Genomic DNA, 16,249 nt, shown 5'->3' with positions numbered 1-16,249 from the left:
CAATTAATAATTCTTTCCAACATCACAATTATAATTAGCAGTTCATAAAAACAAAAGTTAAGTCACCTCTAAATTTATTCTATTAAGGAACTCAAATGTGTGGGAAAAAACTTATGCGCATAAAAATTATATATATTAATTGCAAATATACTGATTATTGGTTTAAGAATCTGTCCCAGGTCAGAAAAAAAAAAAAAAAAAAAAGCTATAATTCATTGCAACCAAGAGAAACAGCTGAGAATGTAATTTTCAAATAAGAATAATTCATGAAACTAGAACCTATTAAAATCAGATTCATACAGGGATGCCTGGGCGGCTCCATCAGTTGAGCATCTGACTTCGGCTCAGGTCATGATCTCGCGGCTGGTGAGTTGGAGCCCCACATCGGGCTCTGTGCTGACAGCTCAGAGCCTGGAGCCTGCTTTGGATTCTGTGTCCCTCTCTCAGTCTGCTCACCCTCCACCCCTCACTCATGCTGTGTCTCTCTCAAGAATTAAAAAAATTTTTTAATTTTTTAAATTAAAATTTTTTTAGGGGCGCCTGGATGGCTCAGTCAGTTAGGCGTCCGACTTGGGCTCAGGTCGTGATCTCGCGGTCCGTGAGTTCGAGCCCCGCGTCGGGCTCTGTGCTGACAGCTCAAAGCCTGGAGCCTGTTTCAGATTCTGTGTCTCCCTCTCTCTGACCCTCCCCCGTTCATGCTCTGTCTCTCTCTGTCTCCAAAATAAATAAACGTTAAAAAAATTTTAAAAATTTTAATTTTTTAAATTAAAAAATTTTTAATTTTTTAAATTAAATTTTTTTTAATTTTTTAAATTAGAAAGAAATAAGATTCATATTACACAAATCATTCTTTGCCAAGTTTTGTTTTGTTTTTTTTTCTATTTCAAACATCAGGTGCATAAAAGCCAAGTACAGAAAAACCTCAGCTACTGGGGCATCTTTAATAGGTATACAAACCCTTTAGATTCAATAGATTCCCTAGAAATCTGGGCAAAGGACAGATGAGTGAGAAATACAAAAACAGCTTTTTATAATTCCTATCAGGACCCCTCTCATCACTGAACATAGAATTATGTCAGTTCAACCAGGTCATTTTTGTCAGCCAATATACACCATTTCCTAACTTTTCCAGATATTCATTCCTACCATCAGGATTGTTGCAGAGAAAAGAGAAGATAAAACACTGGACAGAAACAGACTATTAACAGTGTTTCTCTTTGGGCTGTGGGATTGTAGGTAACCCTCCAAATTGTTTCCAATGAGAACATACTACCTCCATACTCAGAAAATGAGACTATGAATATGCTTTATGAACCGTGAAGCAGTATACGAATGTTACATTTTTTATTTTTACTTTTGTTGAGCATTGTAGCTCATATAGTTCTCATTCTAATGTAGCGCTTTTCTCCTGACCACCATGTAAATCTGTATGTAAAGTGTCTGGCCAGCACAATTTGCACAGCCAAGTCTATACAGTCTAGAAGTCGAGTATCTTGCAGAGGAAGTGGTTCTTTTCTGTTTATAATGGAAGAGATTTTGTTTCCTTTTGTTTTGAATGATTTGGTTACGTGAGGAGAACTATCAACATAGACCATGTGAAGCCAAGCTATTAAGCAAAAAGCATCCAACTACTCATCCCATATTCCAGAAGCCCCTTCCAAAAGAAATCTGGTATTTCTGACTCAACATGTCCTGCCATCTCTCTTCTCTCAGAGATGTTCTGAAATCCTCTACAAAGATACTATCATTAGTGGTCCCTTGGCTTAAAATATACAAAAACTCCTCACAACTCTCCATTAAGTTAAAGAAGTTCATGTCTTAACAGATATTCATGTTCACAGAGGTAAAGAGGAAGAGGAGAGGCATGATTCTTTCCTGATAAATATCCTTACGCAGAGAAATCCAAAATGATACTTTACACTATCAGAAACACTTAAAGCTACTGCTTTATTATAGATGAATAGAATCATAATTCTAACTGGCCTTAATCCTTTTAATCTTGGGTAGATCTAAGATCCCTAAATCCTTTCAAAAGAGGAATTCTTAAATGTAAGGAACCAATTCTTATTTTAAGTATTCTACTGCCCCCTTGTGTATCTCATGTTTAGTGGGAAAGGTAGCTCACAAAATACAGCAATTTCTTTTATTCTCAGAAATACTTCAGTAGAATCCCAAATATTAGAACTAGAAAGAAACTGAAAATCAAGACCAGCATGTTCATTTCACAGGGGACAGAAGGGAGATCTTGAAGGATTATATCATTTGCCCCAGATCATCACAATGCTAGTTAATAGCAGAGCAGATACTGCTGAATGGAACTTAAGCCTCTGAGTGCTCATTTCTCTACTGAAATGGAGACTGCAGCCTGGAAGAAAAGAAATAATGGTGTTTTGGAGTTAGAAAGATCAGAGTTTGAAAGATCACCACTTCACAATTTTCCCCAAGCCTGTTTCCTAGTTATAAAATGGGATGAATAATAATTATTACAAAGTTGTCCGAAGAATTAAGTATGATCATGTTCATCAAGCCCTCAGTAAGTATCTGCAATACAGTAATACACGAAGTGGTAATACAACTATAAAAATACATAGAAAATTGTTTTAAATTGTTATAGCCTTTGAGATCTCTGGACAAAGGCATTCTAAAATACTGTCTGGTGGCATTTAACTCTAAACTTTGTCTAATCGGGCACAAAATAAAACTTGAAAAAATAAAGCTAGTTCTTCTAACTCTTGTGGTGCTTCAGTTATCATATTTATTCTTTTTTTTTCATTACCTGTAAGAAAATTGTGACAGAAAATACCCCACAGCAAATGCTGAAGCAGTGAACGGAACCCTTAGATGAAGGTCACAGAAAAACAAAGCAGAACTCAGTGTCCCGGTCACTGTATAAGGTCACAGCTCCCCTGTCTCCTTTGCTAAGGGCCCCGCATTCACCACTGCAAGGCCAGGAGAGCCGGTCTGGAAAGGTGGAGGCAGGAATTTTACTTCTGACCTTGCTAATAATTAACTAGATCAACTTGGGCCAGTCATTTCATCTCTTTCTTGACATGTAAAATAAAGTACTACTTACCTCGTATAGTCCTATAGTAAGGTAGCATAATAAATGTGAAACAAGCATTGTAACCTCCGAAGTACTTTAATAACCTCTGAAGTAAGTAAGCTAAGTTTATCTTAAACTGAAAGCAATAAAAAAGCATAAGTCTGTCATCAAGTAGGGGAAGAAAAACTAAACTTGGTAAGTTGAAGGCAGCCTAGATTTAGATTACAGGATGTTATACAAACAGCATTCTGATCCCTGGGAAATTTCTCTCTACCCTCTACGATGCCCCTGGCTTTTGATGAAGATTACTCCCAAAATACTGGCCACATGGAAATCTTTGACTCTTAAATAAATTTCCCTCAAGGGTATCCTGATAGCAGGATTGACAGAGCTTATCCCTGACTATATATCACAAAACAAACGCACCAGCAGGGTAAAGGCAATTCATCTTAGTTTGCCAGGAAAATGACTAATATTGATTACTCTCTGACTTGTGGCTGCAGTAATCCTGATCCTGATAAGCAAGTGCTGTGAATGGCTCTGTTCTATTTTTATAGGTGGCCTGAGAGTGTGACACACACCACGCTGGTAAGGAGCACGGACTGGTGATCCACATATATTAACTGAACACTTACTATGTGTCTAGCCTCCCAGAATTTCAAACATCAGAAAGAGGTATTACTGGAGTTGGCAGCATAAAAGAGGAAAGGCACTGATATAAACTAATTTGTAAAGAAAAAAGTGATAACAGCATTATGGTTATTGAGATGGGCACATTGCCTACACCTGTAGGGAGTAAGTCCACTGGGGCTTCTCAGGCAAATCATCCCTCAACAAGTTAACTCAAGCTCTTGATTCAACCCAACAATGACGCCATATTTGCATCCAGAGTGCTGGAATAAAAGTGCTGTCGGAAACAAAACAAAAGATCCAACGCCATAAACATAAAAGGCAGCTCACCGTGAAACACACTGTTGTCCACCAGAAAATGCCTGCGGTACTGCACACAGTTTCTTTTCTCCAAGTTCCAGTAGCTCATTGTCAGAAGATTTCTGGCACAGCATCAAAACCAAATTGCTGTCAAGGGACACAGAATGAGACAAAAATGAAGAAAATGGCAGCCACACGCTCACCCCGGTAACACAATGCATCAGTTACCCAGCATTATGAGGCAACACATGCAGCACACAACTTCTCCACACATGGAAGCAGAGTCCCGTACGTCCTGAGAAATTTCCCACAGGCCTTCCCAGAGGGTAGAACATCATTTAACGCATGAAAACGGTAGCTTCTTCAAATAGCACTTTTCAGGGTGCAAAGCTATTGCTGTCTCAAGGGAAAATAAATCTACCATTCGGGAATAAGTTTCAGGACTAGTTTATGGGCTCTAGGCCTTGCCCATATTTGACCAGGACTCGACCCAGCCAATGCTGGTAACTTCTCAGGAAATTTCATCTGCAGGAGGGAGGTGAGTAACAGGAGGGTGACTGTCATTACCAGTTGGTGAATTTTGTGTCAGTACCACTCTGTAGACTATGCAATCAATCCACAGAAATCTTAGAAATTAACAGTGTCCATGGAGCAATGGATAAACTAAACACAGTACCAAAGCCTGCCTCCTTTGGGATTCACTGGTGGTGCATTCAGTACCATTAAGGTCTGGATCAACCCACACTGAACTTATTGGTGTAAGTAGAGCTGGGCACAGGCCCCAAGCAGGGTGAACAAGCAGTGTTGCCTGCCCCCACATGAGGCTTTCCCCTCCACAGAGAAACACAATGCTAACTGGAGCAAGGGCTTGAAAAGCAGAGATTTGAGCTGATGAATTAAACTCCTCCGAAAGCTGATGTGCATAACCCTGAACAAGGCCCCCTTTGTTCACAGGATTTGGCTAAAGCAACTTTTCAGAATTCCAGCTTCTTTTCTGGTCACGGAATAAGGCCAGGCAACACCAAGCAGGGCTGGCATGAAGGAAAACCCACAGGTGGGAAACAATTTGTTATCTGTCCTAGTAGAACAATCTAGAGTTTTGTAAAGATACTCCAGGATGAAGTCAGCCACCCAGTGAAAAAAATAAATCATCAGAGCTTTGTCTATTCATCAATGGAACAACTGGTGAAAGTCCCTAAAACTTCTCCTTGGCTCAAAGGCCCATTCTTAACCCTCTCTAATAGCAATCTTATCTGACTCCTACCTATCCTTTCTTTTGGCTCCATGCCTCAACGCCTACTTCCTGCCTTATCCCCCCCTGGCTAAGTCTGGCTGCGTGCTGCCCCTACTCCCTCAGGCTGAAGATGAGTCCCACCACTCTAAGCTAAAACCACCTGTGGATCCCATTGTAAAATATGACAGAAAACAACTGATTATTGGAGACAATGTCCTCCTCCAATCCAAGTGAATACTACAAAGAGCTCTCCTCTTAAAAACTATTTTTAGGGGTGCCTGGGTAGCACAGTTGGTTAACCGTCTGACTTTTGATCACAGCTCAGGTCATGATCTCACGATTTGTGTGAGAGCTCACATCAGGCTCTGTGCTGATAGTGCGGAGCCTGCTTGGGATTCTCTCTCGCTCTCTCTCTTTGCCCCTCCTCCACTCACATGCTCACTCTCTCAAAATAAGCATTAAATAAATACTTTAGTTATATAAATAATGTGTTTGTATGCATTTATTAATTTTTTTAATGTCAACACAAATTCTTCAAAAATTTTTCAAAATTTAAAAAACCCCGCTTCCCTCATTCCACATCCCTCTCTTGGAATAAACACCTTTGTTTGGTGTGTATCATTCCAGTTCTTTTCCTATGTATTTACATATGTATGTATATATACAATACATACATGAAATTTTACTTAAATTTATTTATTTATTTTGAGAGAGAGAGCACAAACAGGGGAGGGACAAAGAGAGAGGGGGAGAGACAGGATCCTAAGCAAACTCTGCACCATCAGCACAGAGCCTGATGCAGGGCTCGAACCCATGAACTGTGAGATCATGACCTGAGCCTAAATCAAGAGTCAGATGCTTAACCAAATAAGCCACCCAGGTGCCCCCAAAGACATTTATATTTTAATAATACCACTTTGAAAGAACTGGAAATAACTTTTGGGATTATCAGTAGTACCCATTTTCTTAAAAAAATGTATTGTTTATTCATATTAGAAATATTTTGAGGTACATGGAATTAAAGAGAACCCTGTCTGTATTGATGCTCATTTTTCCTTACTCACTTGATTTTGTGGTTTCCTGTGTCATTCTTTTGCCCTATTCGTTCTCAATCCAAGGAAGTTTAGAGGCATCTGAAGGTGAAAGAACAATGTGCATTTGTATATAGTTAGCAAAACACATGCACATACCTGACTCTCACTTGGCGTCCTCTTAACCAGATGAAAGAAGGAAAGAAGAGGGTGTTACCATAAGTGATTCACCCATGCTGCTAGGAAAAGGTGGCGGTGGGATTTGAAATCATATCTTCAGATTCCAAACCCAAGATTCTAGCCATGACAGGCTATAAAGAACTAGACTGTTACGTAATGCAGTGGTTTTGATTTTTTTTATTTTTTTAAATTAATTTTTTGGTGGTTTTTAAATATGTCCTATAAATTCTTGTACATTTCTCCCTCTCTTCAAATGGTAGACTCTAATTCGCCTTCCTTTGAATATGGCCTGCATTCAGTGATTCATTTCTAGCAAACTCAGCTGTAATTGATGCTGTGTAATTGGTTCCAAAACTACATCATAAAAAGGATACAGCTTCTGCCTTGGCTCTCAGAATGTTCACCCTGAGAACCAAGGCACCATGGTGTAAGGAAGCCCAGATATGAGTGTTCCAACTGACAGCACCAGCTAGGCCCTCAGCCAACAGCCAACATCAATGAATCTATTGACCATTCTAACCCCTTCAAGTATTCTAGATGAAGCCCCAGAGACAGAGGTACAGAGACAAGCCATCTCCTCTGTACCCCATCTATATTTCTGACCCACAATAACAATGAAAGCTAATAATTATTGTTGCCTTAAGACACTAAGATTTGGGTAATTTATCATACAGCAATATATAATGAATATAGGTAACATCCTCAGATACATTCAGTGAGGACTGAGACCTTCAACTCTTTGAGGACAGAAATACAAATTCCCACAGATGTATGTAATAGAAATATTTGATCATCAGTCCTCTACGGACCCATCTTTCCAACTTGATCTTTTTACTCACACTATAATCACTGCCCTTTTCTTTAAGGGCTGGTTAAAAAAAAACACTGCTTTCCTGAAATACCCCCAGGATCTCCCCCTCCAATTTACCTGAAACTCTCTCAGACACTGAACTGCCATAATCCTACCTACCAGTTGTTGAGTACCTACTACGTACCAAAAAAAAAATTTTTTTTTAATTTTCAAGTTAGCTAACATATAGTATAGTCTTGGCTTCAGGAGTAGATTCCAGTGATTCATCACTTACATATAACACCCAGTGTTCATCCCAACAAGTGCCCTCCTCAATGCCCATCACCCATTTTACCCACCCCCATCAACCCTCAGTTTGTTCTCTGAATTTAAGAGTCTCTTATGGTTTGCCTCCTTCTCTGTTTTTATCTTATTTTTCTGTCACTTCCCTCCCCTTCCCCTATTGTTGTCTGTTCAGTTTCTCAAATTCCACATATGAGTGAAATCATGATATCTGTCTTTTTCTGACTGGCTTAATTTAGCCTAATACCCTCCAGTTCATTCCATGTTGTTGCAGATGGCAAGATTTCATTCCTTTTCATCACCGAGTAGTATTCCATTGTATATATCTACCACATCTTCTTTATCCATTCATCAGTTGATGGACATTTGGGCTCTTTCCATAATTTGGCTATTGTTGATAGCTCTGCTATAAACATTGGGGTGCATGTGTCCCTTCGAATCAGCACTGCTGTATCCTTTGGATAACTTCCTAGTAGTGCAATTACTGGGCTGTAGGGTAATGCTGCTTTTAATTTTTTGAGGAAACTCCACACTGTTTTCCAGAGTGGCTGCACCACTTACTAAGTACCAGTTATTGAGTACCTTATCACAGTTCCTGTGATAAGGCTTTATTTACATCATAGGGTCTCAACCTTGACTACACATTAGAATCAATCTCTTGGGAAACCTTAGAATCCCAGATCCCAGGCCACACCCTAGACCAATTATATCAGAATCTCTAGGGGTGGGACTTAGGTATCACTCCACAGGTGATTTCAAAGTGCATCCAAAGCTAAAAATCATTCTTCACGTGTATTATCTCTCCTCCTTGAAGAAACTCTTCTGGGTGGGTGTTTTTAGGAAGAAGAGGCTCAGAGAATATACACGGTTGAGCTAGAGCACAAAAGTCTAAGTAATTGAACCCTATAGCTTCCAGGCTGTAAGCCTCCTTACTTTGGTTAATTGCTTACACATCTTACCTCTCCTGGCATCTGCTTGCTGCTGAAGGATAGAAGACTGTAAGCTGCCACTGGGTGCCCGACCTGGGCAATGCACACTGCAGGCCCTTAGTAAACATTAACGATGCCTTCCTTATATGCCCCATTTCCTGGATTCCTACTTGTTGAAGACTGAAGGAAGAAAGGGCTCACTCTGGCCTCTAGAATCAGAGCAAATGATTTCAAAATCTAGAGATGATGGAGACGGAGATAATGGAGTCAGTAGGGCTGGGGCAGAGAAAGAGAGAGTTGTGCAACAAACTCAATCTTGGTTTAGATCAGATTTAAAAGATCCCAGGGCCAAGTGCTCACTAAGGGGAAGCAACCGAAAGAAACCTTAGAAATCAGCTAAGATAAACCTCTCATGTTGAAGCCAGAAAAAAAATCTGAGGCCCAGAAAGGATGAATAATTTGCAGAATAGCATAGCTGTTAGATAAAGCTGGCAGGAAACCCAGCCTCAGGAGTCTCAAAGCAAGGATCTCTTGAGTGTTTCATGGTCCCATTTTTGTGAACACGATATGTGAAAATATCTACTAAAATATACTTTCATTGATTTTTCAAAAAAATAACAATTTAGATTACATCAGAGATGTACTTCACTGCACCATGTACTCAATTTGAAATTGTTTGGTCGATTTTCAAGCAAAAGCAAAAGATGTTTAAAAACTGATTCAACTTGGGGCGCCTGGGTGGCTCAGTCGGTTGAGCATCCAACTTCAGCCCAGGTCATGATCTCGCGGTCCGTGGGTTCAAGCCCTGCATTGGGCTCTGTGCTGACAGCTCGGAGCCCAGAGCCTGTTTCAGATTCTGTGTCTCCCTCTCTCTCTGACCCTCCCCTGTTCATGCTCTGTCTCTCTCTGTCTCAAAAATAAATAAACATTAAAAAAAAATAAAAAATAAACTGATTCACCTTTCTTTTGGGACTTACAAAATGTTCACTCCACCTCCTAAGAAGTTTATGGAATGTATATGTTACATTTAGAACTCTTTAATAGAACATACAGATCCCCAATCCTTGCAATGATTCACAAAATTAATAACTTACAATGACTAAGAAACATTGTATAGGGAAGTAACTGTTATTAAAACTGGCTTCAGATTCTGCCTCCAGAACAAGGTTAATAATTTTTTTTTTTTTAGTGGATGGTAAAGTTATAGGAAATGCTGTATAAATGCATTTATCTTTAACTGTTTTTATCCATTTTTAGAGCTTTAAACACATAGAAAAGCTCAAAAAACATACATAGTGATATCACTCACCACCCAGAGACAGCTGCCATGGACACTGTGGCCTATTTTCTTTTTTTAAAACACAAATCAGATCCTACTGTTTTGTAGTCTACTTTTCTTACTTAGTAACTTACTCTAGCCATATCAATAAATATATTTCTACAAGATAAATGTAACTTGAGAAAGAAATTGTAATCAACTCTACTCAAAGACCCCCACAATCCAAAAACTCAATAAGAAATAAGGCAGCCATAAGAAGTCAAAGAAGCCATACAAGCATGCAGAGAGGATACATGTATCAGAGGCACTGATAAACATTCACAAAGTTTAAATACTCCTAAGTTTGCTTTATGATTAGTATCTTTTATAACCATTCTACATTTATTCATTTTTGCCATTTCATCTGTAGGTTCATGACTAAAACTGCCAATGTCAAACCATAGGACAATCAGAAAACTATAGCAGGACACCACCAACAAAGAAAACAGAAATTCTAGGATGACACCTTTTTTTTTTTTTAATTTTGTTTACTGTTTCTTTTTGAGACACAGAGAGAGACACAGAGTGCAAGCAGGGGTGGGGGCAGAGAGAGAGGGAGACAAAGAATCAGAAGCAGGCTCCAGGCTCTGAGCTGTCAGCACAGGGCTCGAACTTACAAACGGCGAGTTCATGACCTGAGCCGAAGTCTGACACTCAACCGACTGAGCCACCCAGGTGCTCCTAGGATTGATCCCTTTAAGAAAAGCAGGAAGTATATTCAGTAAAAAGCAAAGATGTTTAAAAATGCTTTTAGATATGGTAAATATAAAAATACATAAACCTTGGTTTTTTGAGCATAATTCATTCCGGAAACATGCCTATAATTCAAAGCACTTCTATATCAAAGTAAATTTTAAGAACCATTGGCTCAGTTGTGATCATGTGACATCCAGCATCGCATACAAATTGTATTGCAAGACATCACTCGTTTATTGAGTTAAAATTTATTAGAAATGTTTGCTCATCGGGGCAAGCGGGTGGCTCAGTTGGTTAAGCATTGACTTCGGCTCAGGTCATGATCTCAGCTCAGGTCATGATCTCGTGGTTTATGAGTTCAAGCCCAGTGTCGGGCTCTGTGCTGACAGCTCAGAGTCTGGAGCCTGTTTCAGATTCTGTGTCTCCCTCTCTCTCTGCCCCTCCCCTGCTCACGCTCTGCCTCTCTCTGTCTTTCAATAATAAATAAACGTTAAAAAAAAATTTTTTTTAAAGAAAGAAATGTTTGTTCATCTTGTGGAACACCCACAGAACAAGTTACTCATAATCCAAGGTTTTACTATACACTGGAATATTACTCGGCCATCAAAAAGAATGAAATCTTGGGGCACCTGGGTGGCTCAGTCAGTTAAGTGTGCAACTTCAGTTCAAGTCATGATCTCACAGTTCATGGGTTCAACCCCCACATCAGGCTCTGTGCTGACAGCTCAGAGCCTACAGCCTGCTTTGGATTCTGTGTGTCCCTCTCTCTGCCCCTCCCCTGCTCATGCTCTCTCTCAAAAATAAATAAATGTTAAAAAAAAAAAAAGAATGGAATCTTGCCATGCAATGACATGGATGGAGCTAGAATGTATTAGGCTAAGCTAAATAAGTCAATTGTAGAAAGACAAATACCATATGATTTCACTCACATGTGGAATTTAAGAAATAAAACAGATGAACACATGGGAAGGGAGGAGGGGAGAGAAGAGATGAAACAAACCACAAGAGATTCAACCATAGGGAACAAACTGAGGGTTGATGGAGGGAGGTGGGTAGGGGATGGGCTAGATGGGTACCAAGTAAGGAAGGCAGGTGTTGTGATGAGCATTGGGTGTTATAAGTGACGAATCAGTGAATTCTACTCCTGAAACCAATATTGCACTACACATTAACTGACTAGACTTTAAATTTTAAAAAGGGGGGAGGGGGATTGCTTTTAGCACCCTCCAAATTAAAAAGAAATCCTTCATACAAACAAGTACTCAACTGAACTAAAGTCCCCTCAGGAAAAGCTCCAGAGTGGCAGGCATCTGCTGGTTGTCGTACCCAACCCTCCTTCCTCTGGCTTTCCTCTAGGAAACTCCTTTATGTCCATAGACTTAGCTAATGTCAGCTTATCCCCTGACCCAGGTGGGCATGTGGTTTAGGCCTGTCAAATCAGAGACCTGCACCCTCCAGGCCACAGTACAGGAGGTGCACATCTTTTCAGACCACCGAGAGTCAGGCATAGATTTCTGTTTGAACTGTTGGAGAAAAGAAACTTTTCTGTTAGACTTAAAGTTGTGAGCCCTCAAAACCTAAAGTTCCTGGCAGCCATCTTGTCCCTACAAAGGTACAATCTGTGTAATCCAACCCAGAAGAACGGAAAGAAACTAAGTCCTATTGGATCCATCCCCCCACTTTTTAGTTAAATGAGCCAGTACATTCCCTTTTTTGTTTAGCTTTGTTTAAGCCACATGGAGTTGAGCTATCACTTGCAGCCAAAGGATCTTGACGGGTGAAACCTGTCAGCAAAGCAAAATGTAAAGACAACCCACCTGGCAGTTATGAGCTCTCTAGTCTAGTTTCATCTCTAACAATGACTCAGGGGAGACCTTGGGCAAGTTGTTTTTAACTGGTCCTGAGTTTCAAAATAGAATTCTGTATTTTCTTGGGATTTCCTTAGAGGTAACACTGCATTTAAGTCCTTTGTTCTGCTAGCAAAGGACCCCCTCACACCCTTTGAAGGTGTATGAAGCACAGCAAAACCTGAAACTTTCTCTTTAGCTTTCGAATTCCCTTAGTGGTTTTTCTTGGTTGTCTTGTTTTAATCATTCTTCTTTTTTTCTTTAGTTTATTTATTTTGAGAGAGAGGGAGAGAGACTATCCCAAGCAGGCTCCGCACTGTCAGCACAGAGCCCTATGCAGGGCTCAAACTCATGCACTGTGAGATCATGACCTGAGTGGAAATCAAGAGTCGTAAGGCTTAACTGACTGAGCCACCCAGGTGCCCCACCTCAAACCTCAGCATTTTTTAAATGTGTGGCAAACCCGTATCAGTGCTTTAACATGAGTTTTATCAAACACTACAAATCTATTCAAGTCATTTGAATGGCTTAATAAAAGATAAATTATTCAAGTTTATACATGGAAACCAGAGTTCTAACATTGTGCTAAAGGAATCAAAACACAAAATCTTTGAGAGAGAACTTTGCAAGGTGGAGGGAACACTACACACACACACACACACACACACACACACACACTCTTACACATACATATATAATTTTTTTTAACTCCAGTACAGTTAACATACAATGTTAAATTTGTTATGGGTGTACAATATAGTGATTGAACAATTTCATATATTACTCAGGGCTCATCAAGATAAGTATACTCTTGGCGCTCCTGGGTGGCTGTCTGTTAAGCGTCCAACTTCAGCTCAGGTCATGATCTTGTGGTTTGTGAGTTTGAGCCCCACATCGGGCTCGCCGCTGTTAGCCTGTCAGTGCAGAGCCTGCTTCAGATCCTCTGTCTCCCTCTCTTTGCCCCTCCCCTGCTTGTGCTCTCCCCAAAATAAATATATTTATTAAAAAAGATAAGTATACTCGTCATCCCCATCACCTATTTCACCTGTTTCACCCATCTCCCAACCCCCTCCCCTCTGGTAACCATCTGTTTGTTCTCTGTAGTTAAGAGTCTCTACAGTTAAGAGTCTGTTTTTTTGTCTCTTTTGTTCTCTGATCATTTGTTTTGTTTCTTAAATTCCACATATGTGTGAGATCATATGGTATTTGTCTTCTCTTTGACTTACTCGCTTAGCTTATTTCGCTTACCTTAACACTCTCTAGCTCGTTCCCCGTTGTTGCGCTTCGTTTTCCTTAAGTAGAGGGGTTGGTCTGCTATATGCCGACTGCCTCCTCTACCTCTTCACCTACTGCAACCGCTACTGCTACAGCCCGTTCTCCTTTGACACCCCTCTTCCGTCAAAACTGACGTTCCTACTCCCATTCCTCCCATTCTTTCTTAACAGGATATTATTTGCAAATCCCTTTATGGTTTCTACAATATTTCCATTTGTATCTTCTTTTTTTAAAAAACTGACACTGGGGCTCCTGGGTTGCTCAGTCAGTTAAGCGTCTGACTTCAGTTCAGGGCACGATCTCCCAGTTTGTGAGTTCAAGCCATGCATCCGGCTCTGTGTTGACAGTTCAGAGCCTGGAGCCTGCTTCAGATTCTTGTGTCTCCCTCTCTGTCCCTCTCCCCAACTTGTGCTCTCTTTCTCTCTCTCTCTCTCAAAAATAAACATTAAAAAAAAAACTGACACTTAGAATAGCCCTATGAATCATGGACCATGAAGCATGAGTTCAAAGAAGTTAATAGGAAACAACAGGTTGCAAACCTATGTCCTCTGACACCAAATCCACTGTCCAGTCCGTATCCTCTGTCCAGCAGTGTTCTATCCCTGACACTCAGCTTCCTATGGAAAGAGCCTAGGGCTGTGTTACTCGTGATAGGTAAGACTTATTCTTCTCACTCCCACCCCTCAATCCAACTCCACTAGGGGCCAAAGAAGGGCAGGCGGCAGGAGGCGAGGCCTAAATGAAATGTTACTTCAAAAAAAAAAAAAAAATGCATACCTTGTCCCTGCAGCCGGGAGCCTTTGAAGTACACAGATTGGAAGGGATCAGAGTAAAGTGTCAGTTCTCTATCAAATGGTGGGAGGTTTCTTTGCAATGAAATTTGAGTGAACTACTTGGACCAAGTTCAGAAACACCAAGGCCAAATTATGTGAAAACTGTTTGAGGAGCTCATGTATTCTCCAAATTGCTAACAACAGTGAAGAACGCTATAGCCAAAAATCAAAATATAATGCATAAACTGTTGTCGGAAAGGAATTAATAAGGATTATGGGCAACTCCTCCCTACTATCCCAAACTGTATCTTTATTTATAAGTTAAATTATAAACTAAAATTACAAATTAAAATAGCCCGGAGAAAGCAGAGTTGATTTCCACTAGTAGATACTATAGCATTTAACTTATATGGAGAAGTAGTGATTTTCTTTAAGCCTTGCTGAGAGATAAAAGACATAATAGGCTCTGACAGCATTATTCATAAAACAATAAGAAACAGGAAGGCATAGGGGAAAAGACCACAAAACTGTCCAGCACCACATGGCCTTTGACAACACATTTGGGAATTTCTGTACCCAGGCATCCCTAGAAGGTCAGAATTCAAGTCAAATCCAGTTGAAAGCGAAGATTTCAAAGAAAGCTTCTCTTTTGCATTTCTGCACTAATTCTGAGTTACGAGAATTACACAGTGCAGGGATGAGGTTTGAGGGCCATAGCTCTTCTTCCTCTGGACCAAACCCAAACTGATGGCTTTAAAGCAGTTCAGAACCCTGGGTGAGGCACGGAGGGCCTGGGCCCCACTCCACTCCTCAGCTGGCAGGTCACTGTCCTGTATCCATCTCCCACCCCCATTCACAAGCTCCCTCCTCCACTTCCCACAGGTTTTCAAGCACTGCCAAACTGGTTGTCAAAGGGCTCTACAAACAGCCTAATTCCATAGCTAGCCCCCCTCCCCACTATGTACAGAAAGGGAAAGAAATAAAAGGGCACTTTGTTCATTTTTTTAGGCTCAAAGGGGACACCACTAACCCCTAAGTTCCTGGTGTGTTTTGTTTCTTTACAGCAATCAGGAGCTGAAAATGCTCTGAGCTAGTTGAGCAATGAGCTACAATGCACCCTCCAAAGACCCATGGATGCTTCATTTGAAAAGGCTGGCTTAAAATATGGTATGTATCCAGCACTTGACAAAGTACCTACCTTTCACTTCACTAACTCCTCTTCTGGAAATACACCAGAAAAAAATAAAGAAATTTTATGTACACATAAAAATGTTCACTGCACCATTTTTCATGACACAGAAAAATCAGAACTCTAAATATCCAACTATTGGGTTAGCATTGACGGTCATACAGATATTAACAATTGTGTTTGCAAAGACTCTGTAAATGAGTGTGGAAAATGCTCATGATATCATACTATATGAAAAAAAAGCAGGATATGAAACATCAACTAGGAAAAACAATATTGCATAGAATAATGGATCCTGATCTTAACAAGAAAAAAATACTTCCATGTTTCACCATTAACAGTCATGTTTGTTGTAGGGTCTTTGTAAATTATCATATTTTTAAAAATATTTTTAAATGTTTATTTTTGAGAGACAGAGCATAAGCGGGGGAGGGGTGGGGGGGGGAGGGAGTACACAGAATCTGAAGCAGGCTCCAGGCTCTGGACTGTCAGCACAGAGCTCAACACAGGATTCAAACCCACGAACTGCGAGATCACGACCTGAGCCAAAGTCGGACGCTCACCCAACTGAGCCACCCAGGCGCCTCGTAAATTATCATATTAAGAAAGCTCCCTTCTATTTCAATTTCTTAAAGTTTTTTACATGACATTAAACATTTTAACACACTTTCTCTGCATGTGATATGATCTTTCACCATTAATTTGTTAATA

The 16,249-nt window shown here is 40.2% G+C and overlaps 1 protein-coding gene and 1 long non-coding RNA gene across 2 annotated transcripts in view; one reads left to right on the top strand and one right to left on the bottom strand.

Annotated features, from left to right (window-relative positions):
• The window catches only part of PLCH1 (phospholipase C eta 1), a 210,221-nt gene that overhangs the window by 182,872 nt on the left and 11,100 nt on the right, over positions 1 to 16,249 (bottom strand). The window contains exons 2-4 of the mRNA XM_042956323.1: positions 8,471 to 8,677; positions 6,272 to 6,340; positions 4,004 to 4,120 (exon numbers count right to left, since the gene is read on the bottom strand). Coding sequence (XP_042812257.1) covers positions 4,004 to 4,082 — 79 coding nt within the window. The 5' untranslated portion in view covers positions 4,083 to 4,120; positions 6,272 to 6,340; positions 8,471 to 8,677. The remainder of the gene's footprint in view (positions 1 to 4,003; positions 4,121 to 6,271; positions 6,341 to 8,470; positions 8,678 to 16,249) is intronic.
• LOC122230513 lies at positions 4,263 to 15,554 on the top strand. The gene is made up of 3 exons (XR_006207503.1): positions 4,263 to 4,511; positions 4,928 to 5,027; positions 15,414 to 15,554. It is a non-coding gene; the product is annotated as an uncharacterized LOC122230513 (long non-coding RNA).

The sequence above is a fragment of the Panthera tigris genome, chromosome C2, assembly GCF_018350195.1.
Source record: "Panthera tigris isolate Pti1 chromosome C2, P.tigris_Pti1_mat1.1, whole genome shotgun sequence".
In the NCBI taxonomy this organism is placed as follows: domain Eukaryota; kingdom Metazoa; phylum Chordata; class Mammalia; order Carnivora; family Felidae; genus Panthera; species Panthera tigris.
Note: the sequence above shows the minus strand (reverse complement) of the source record. Positions and strands in the feature narration are given on the sequence as shown.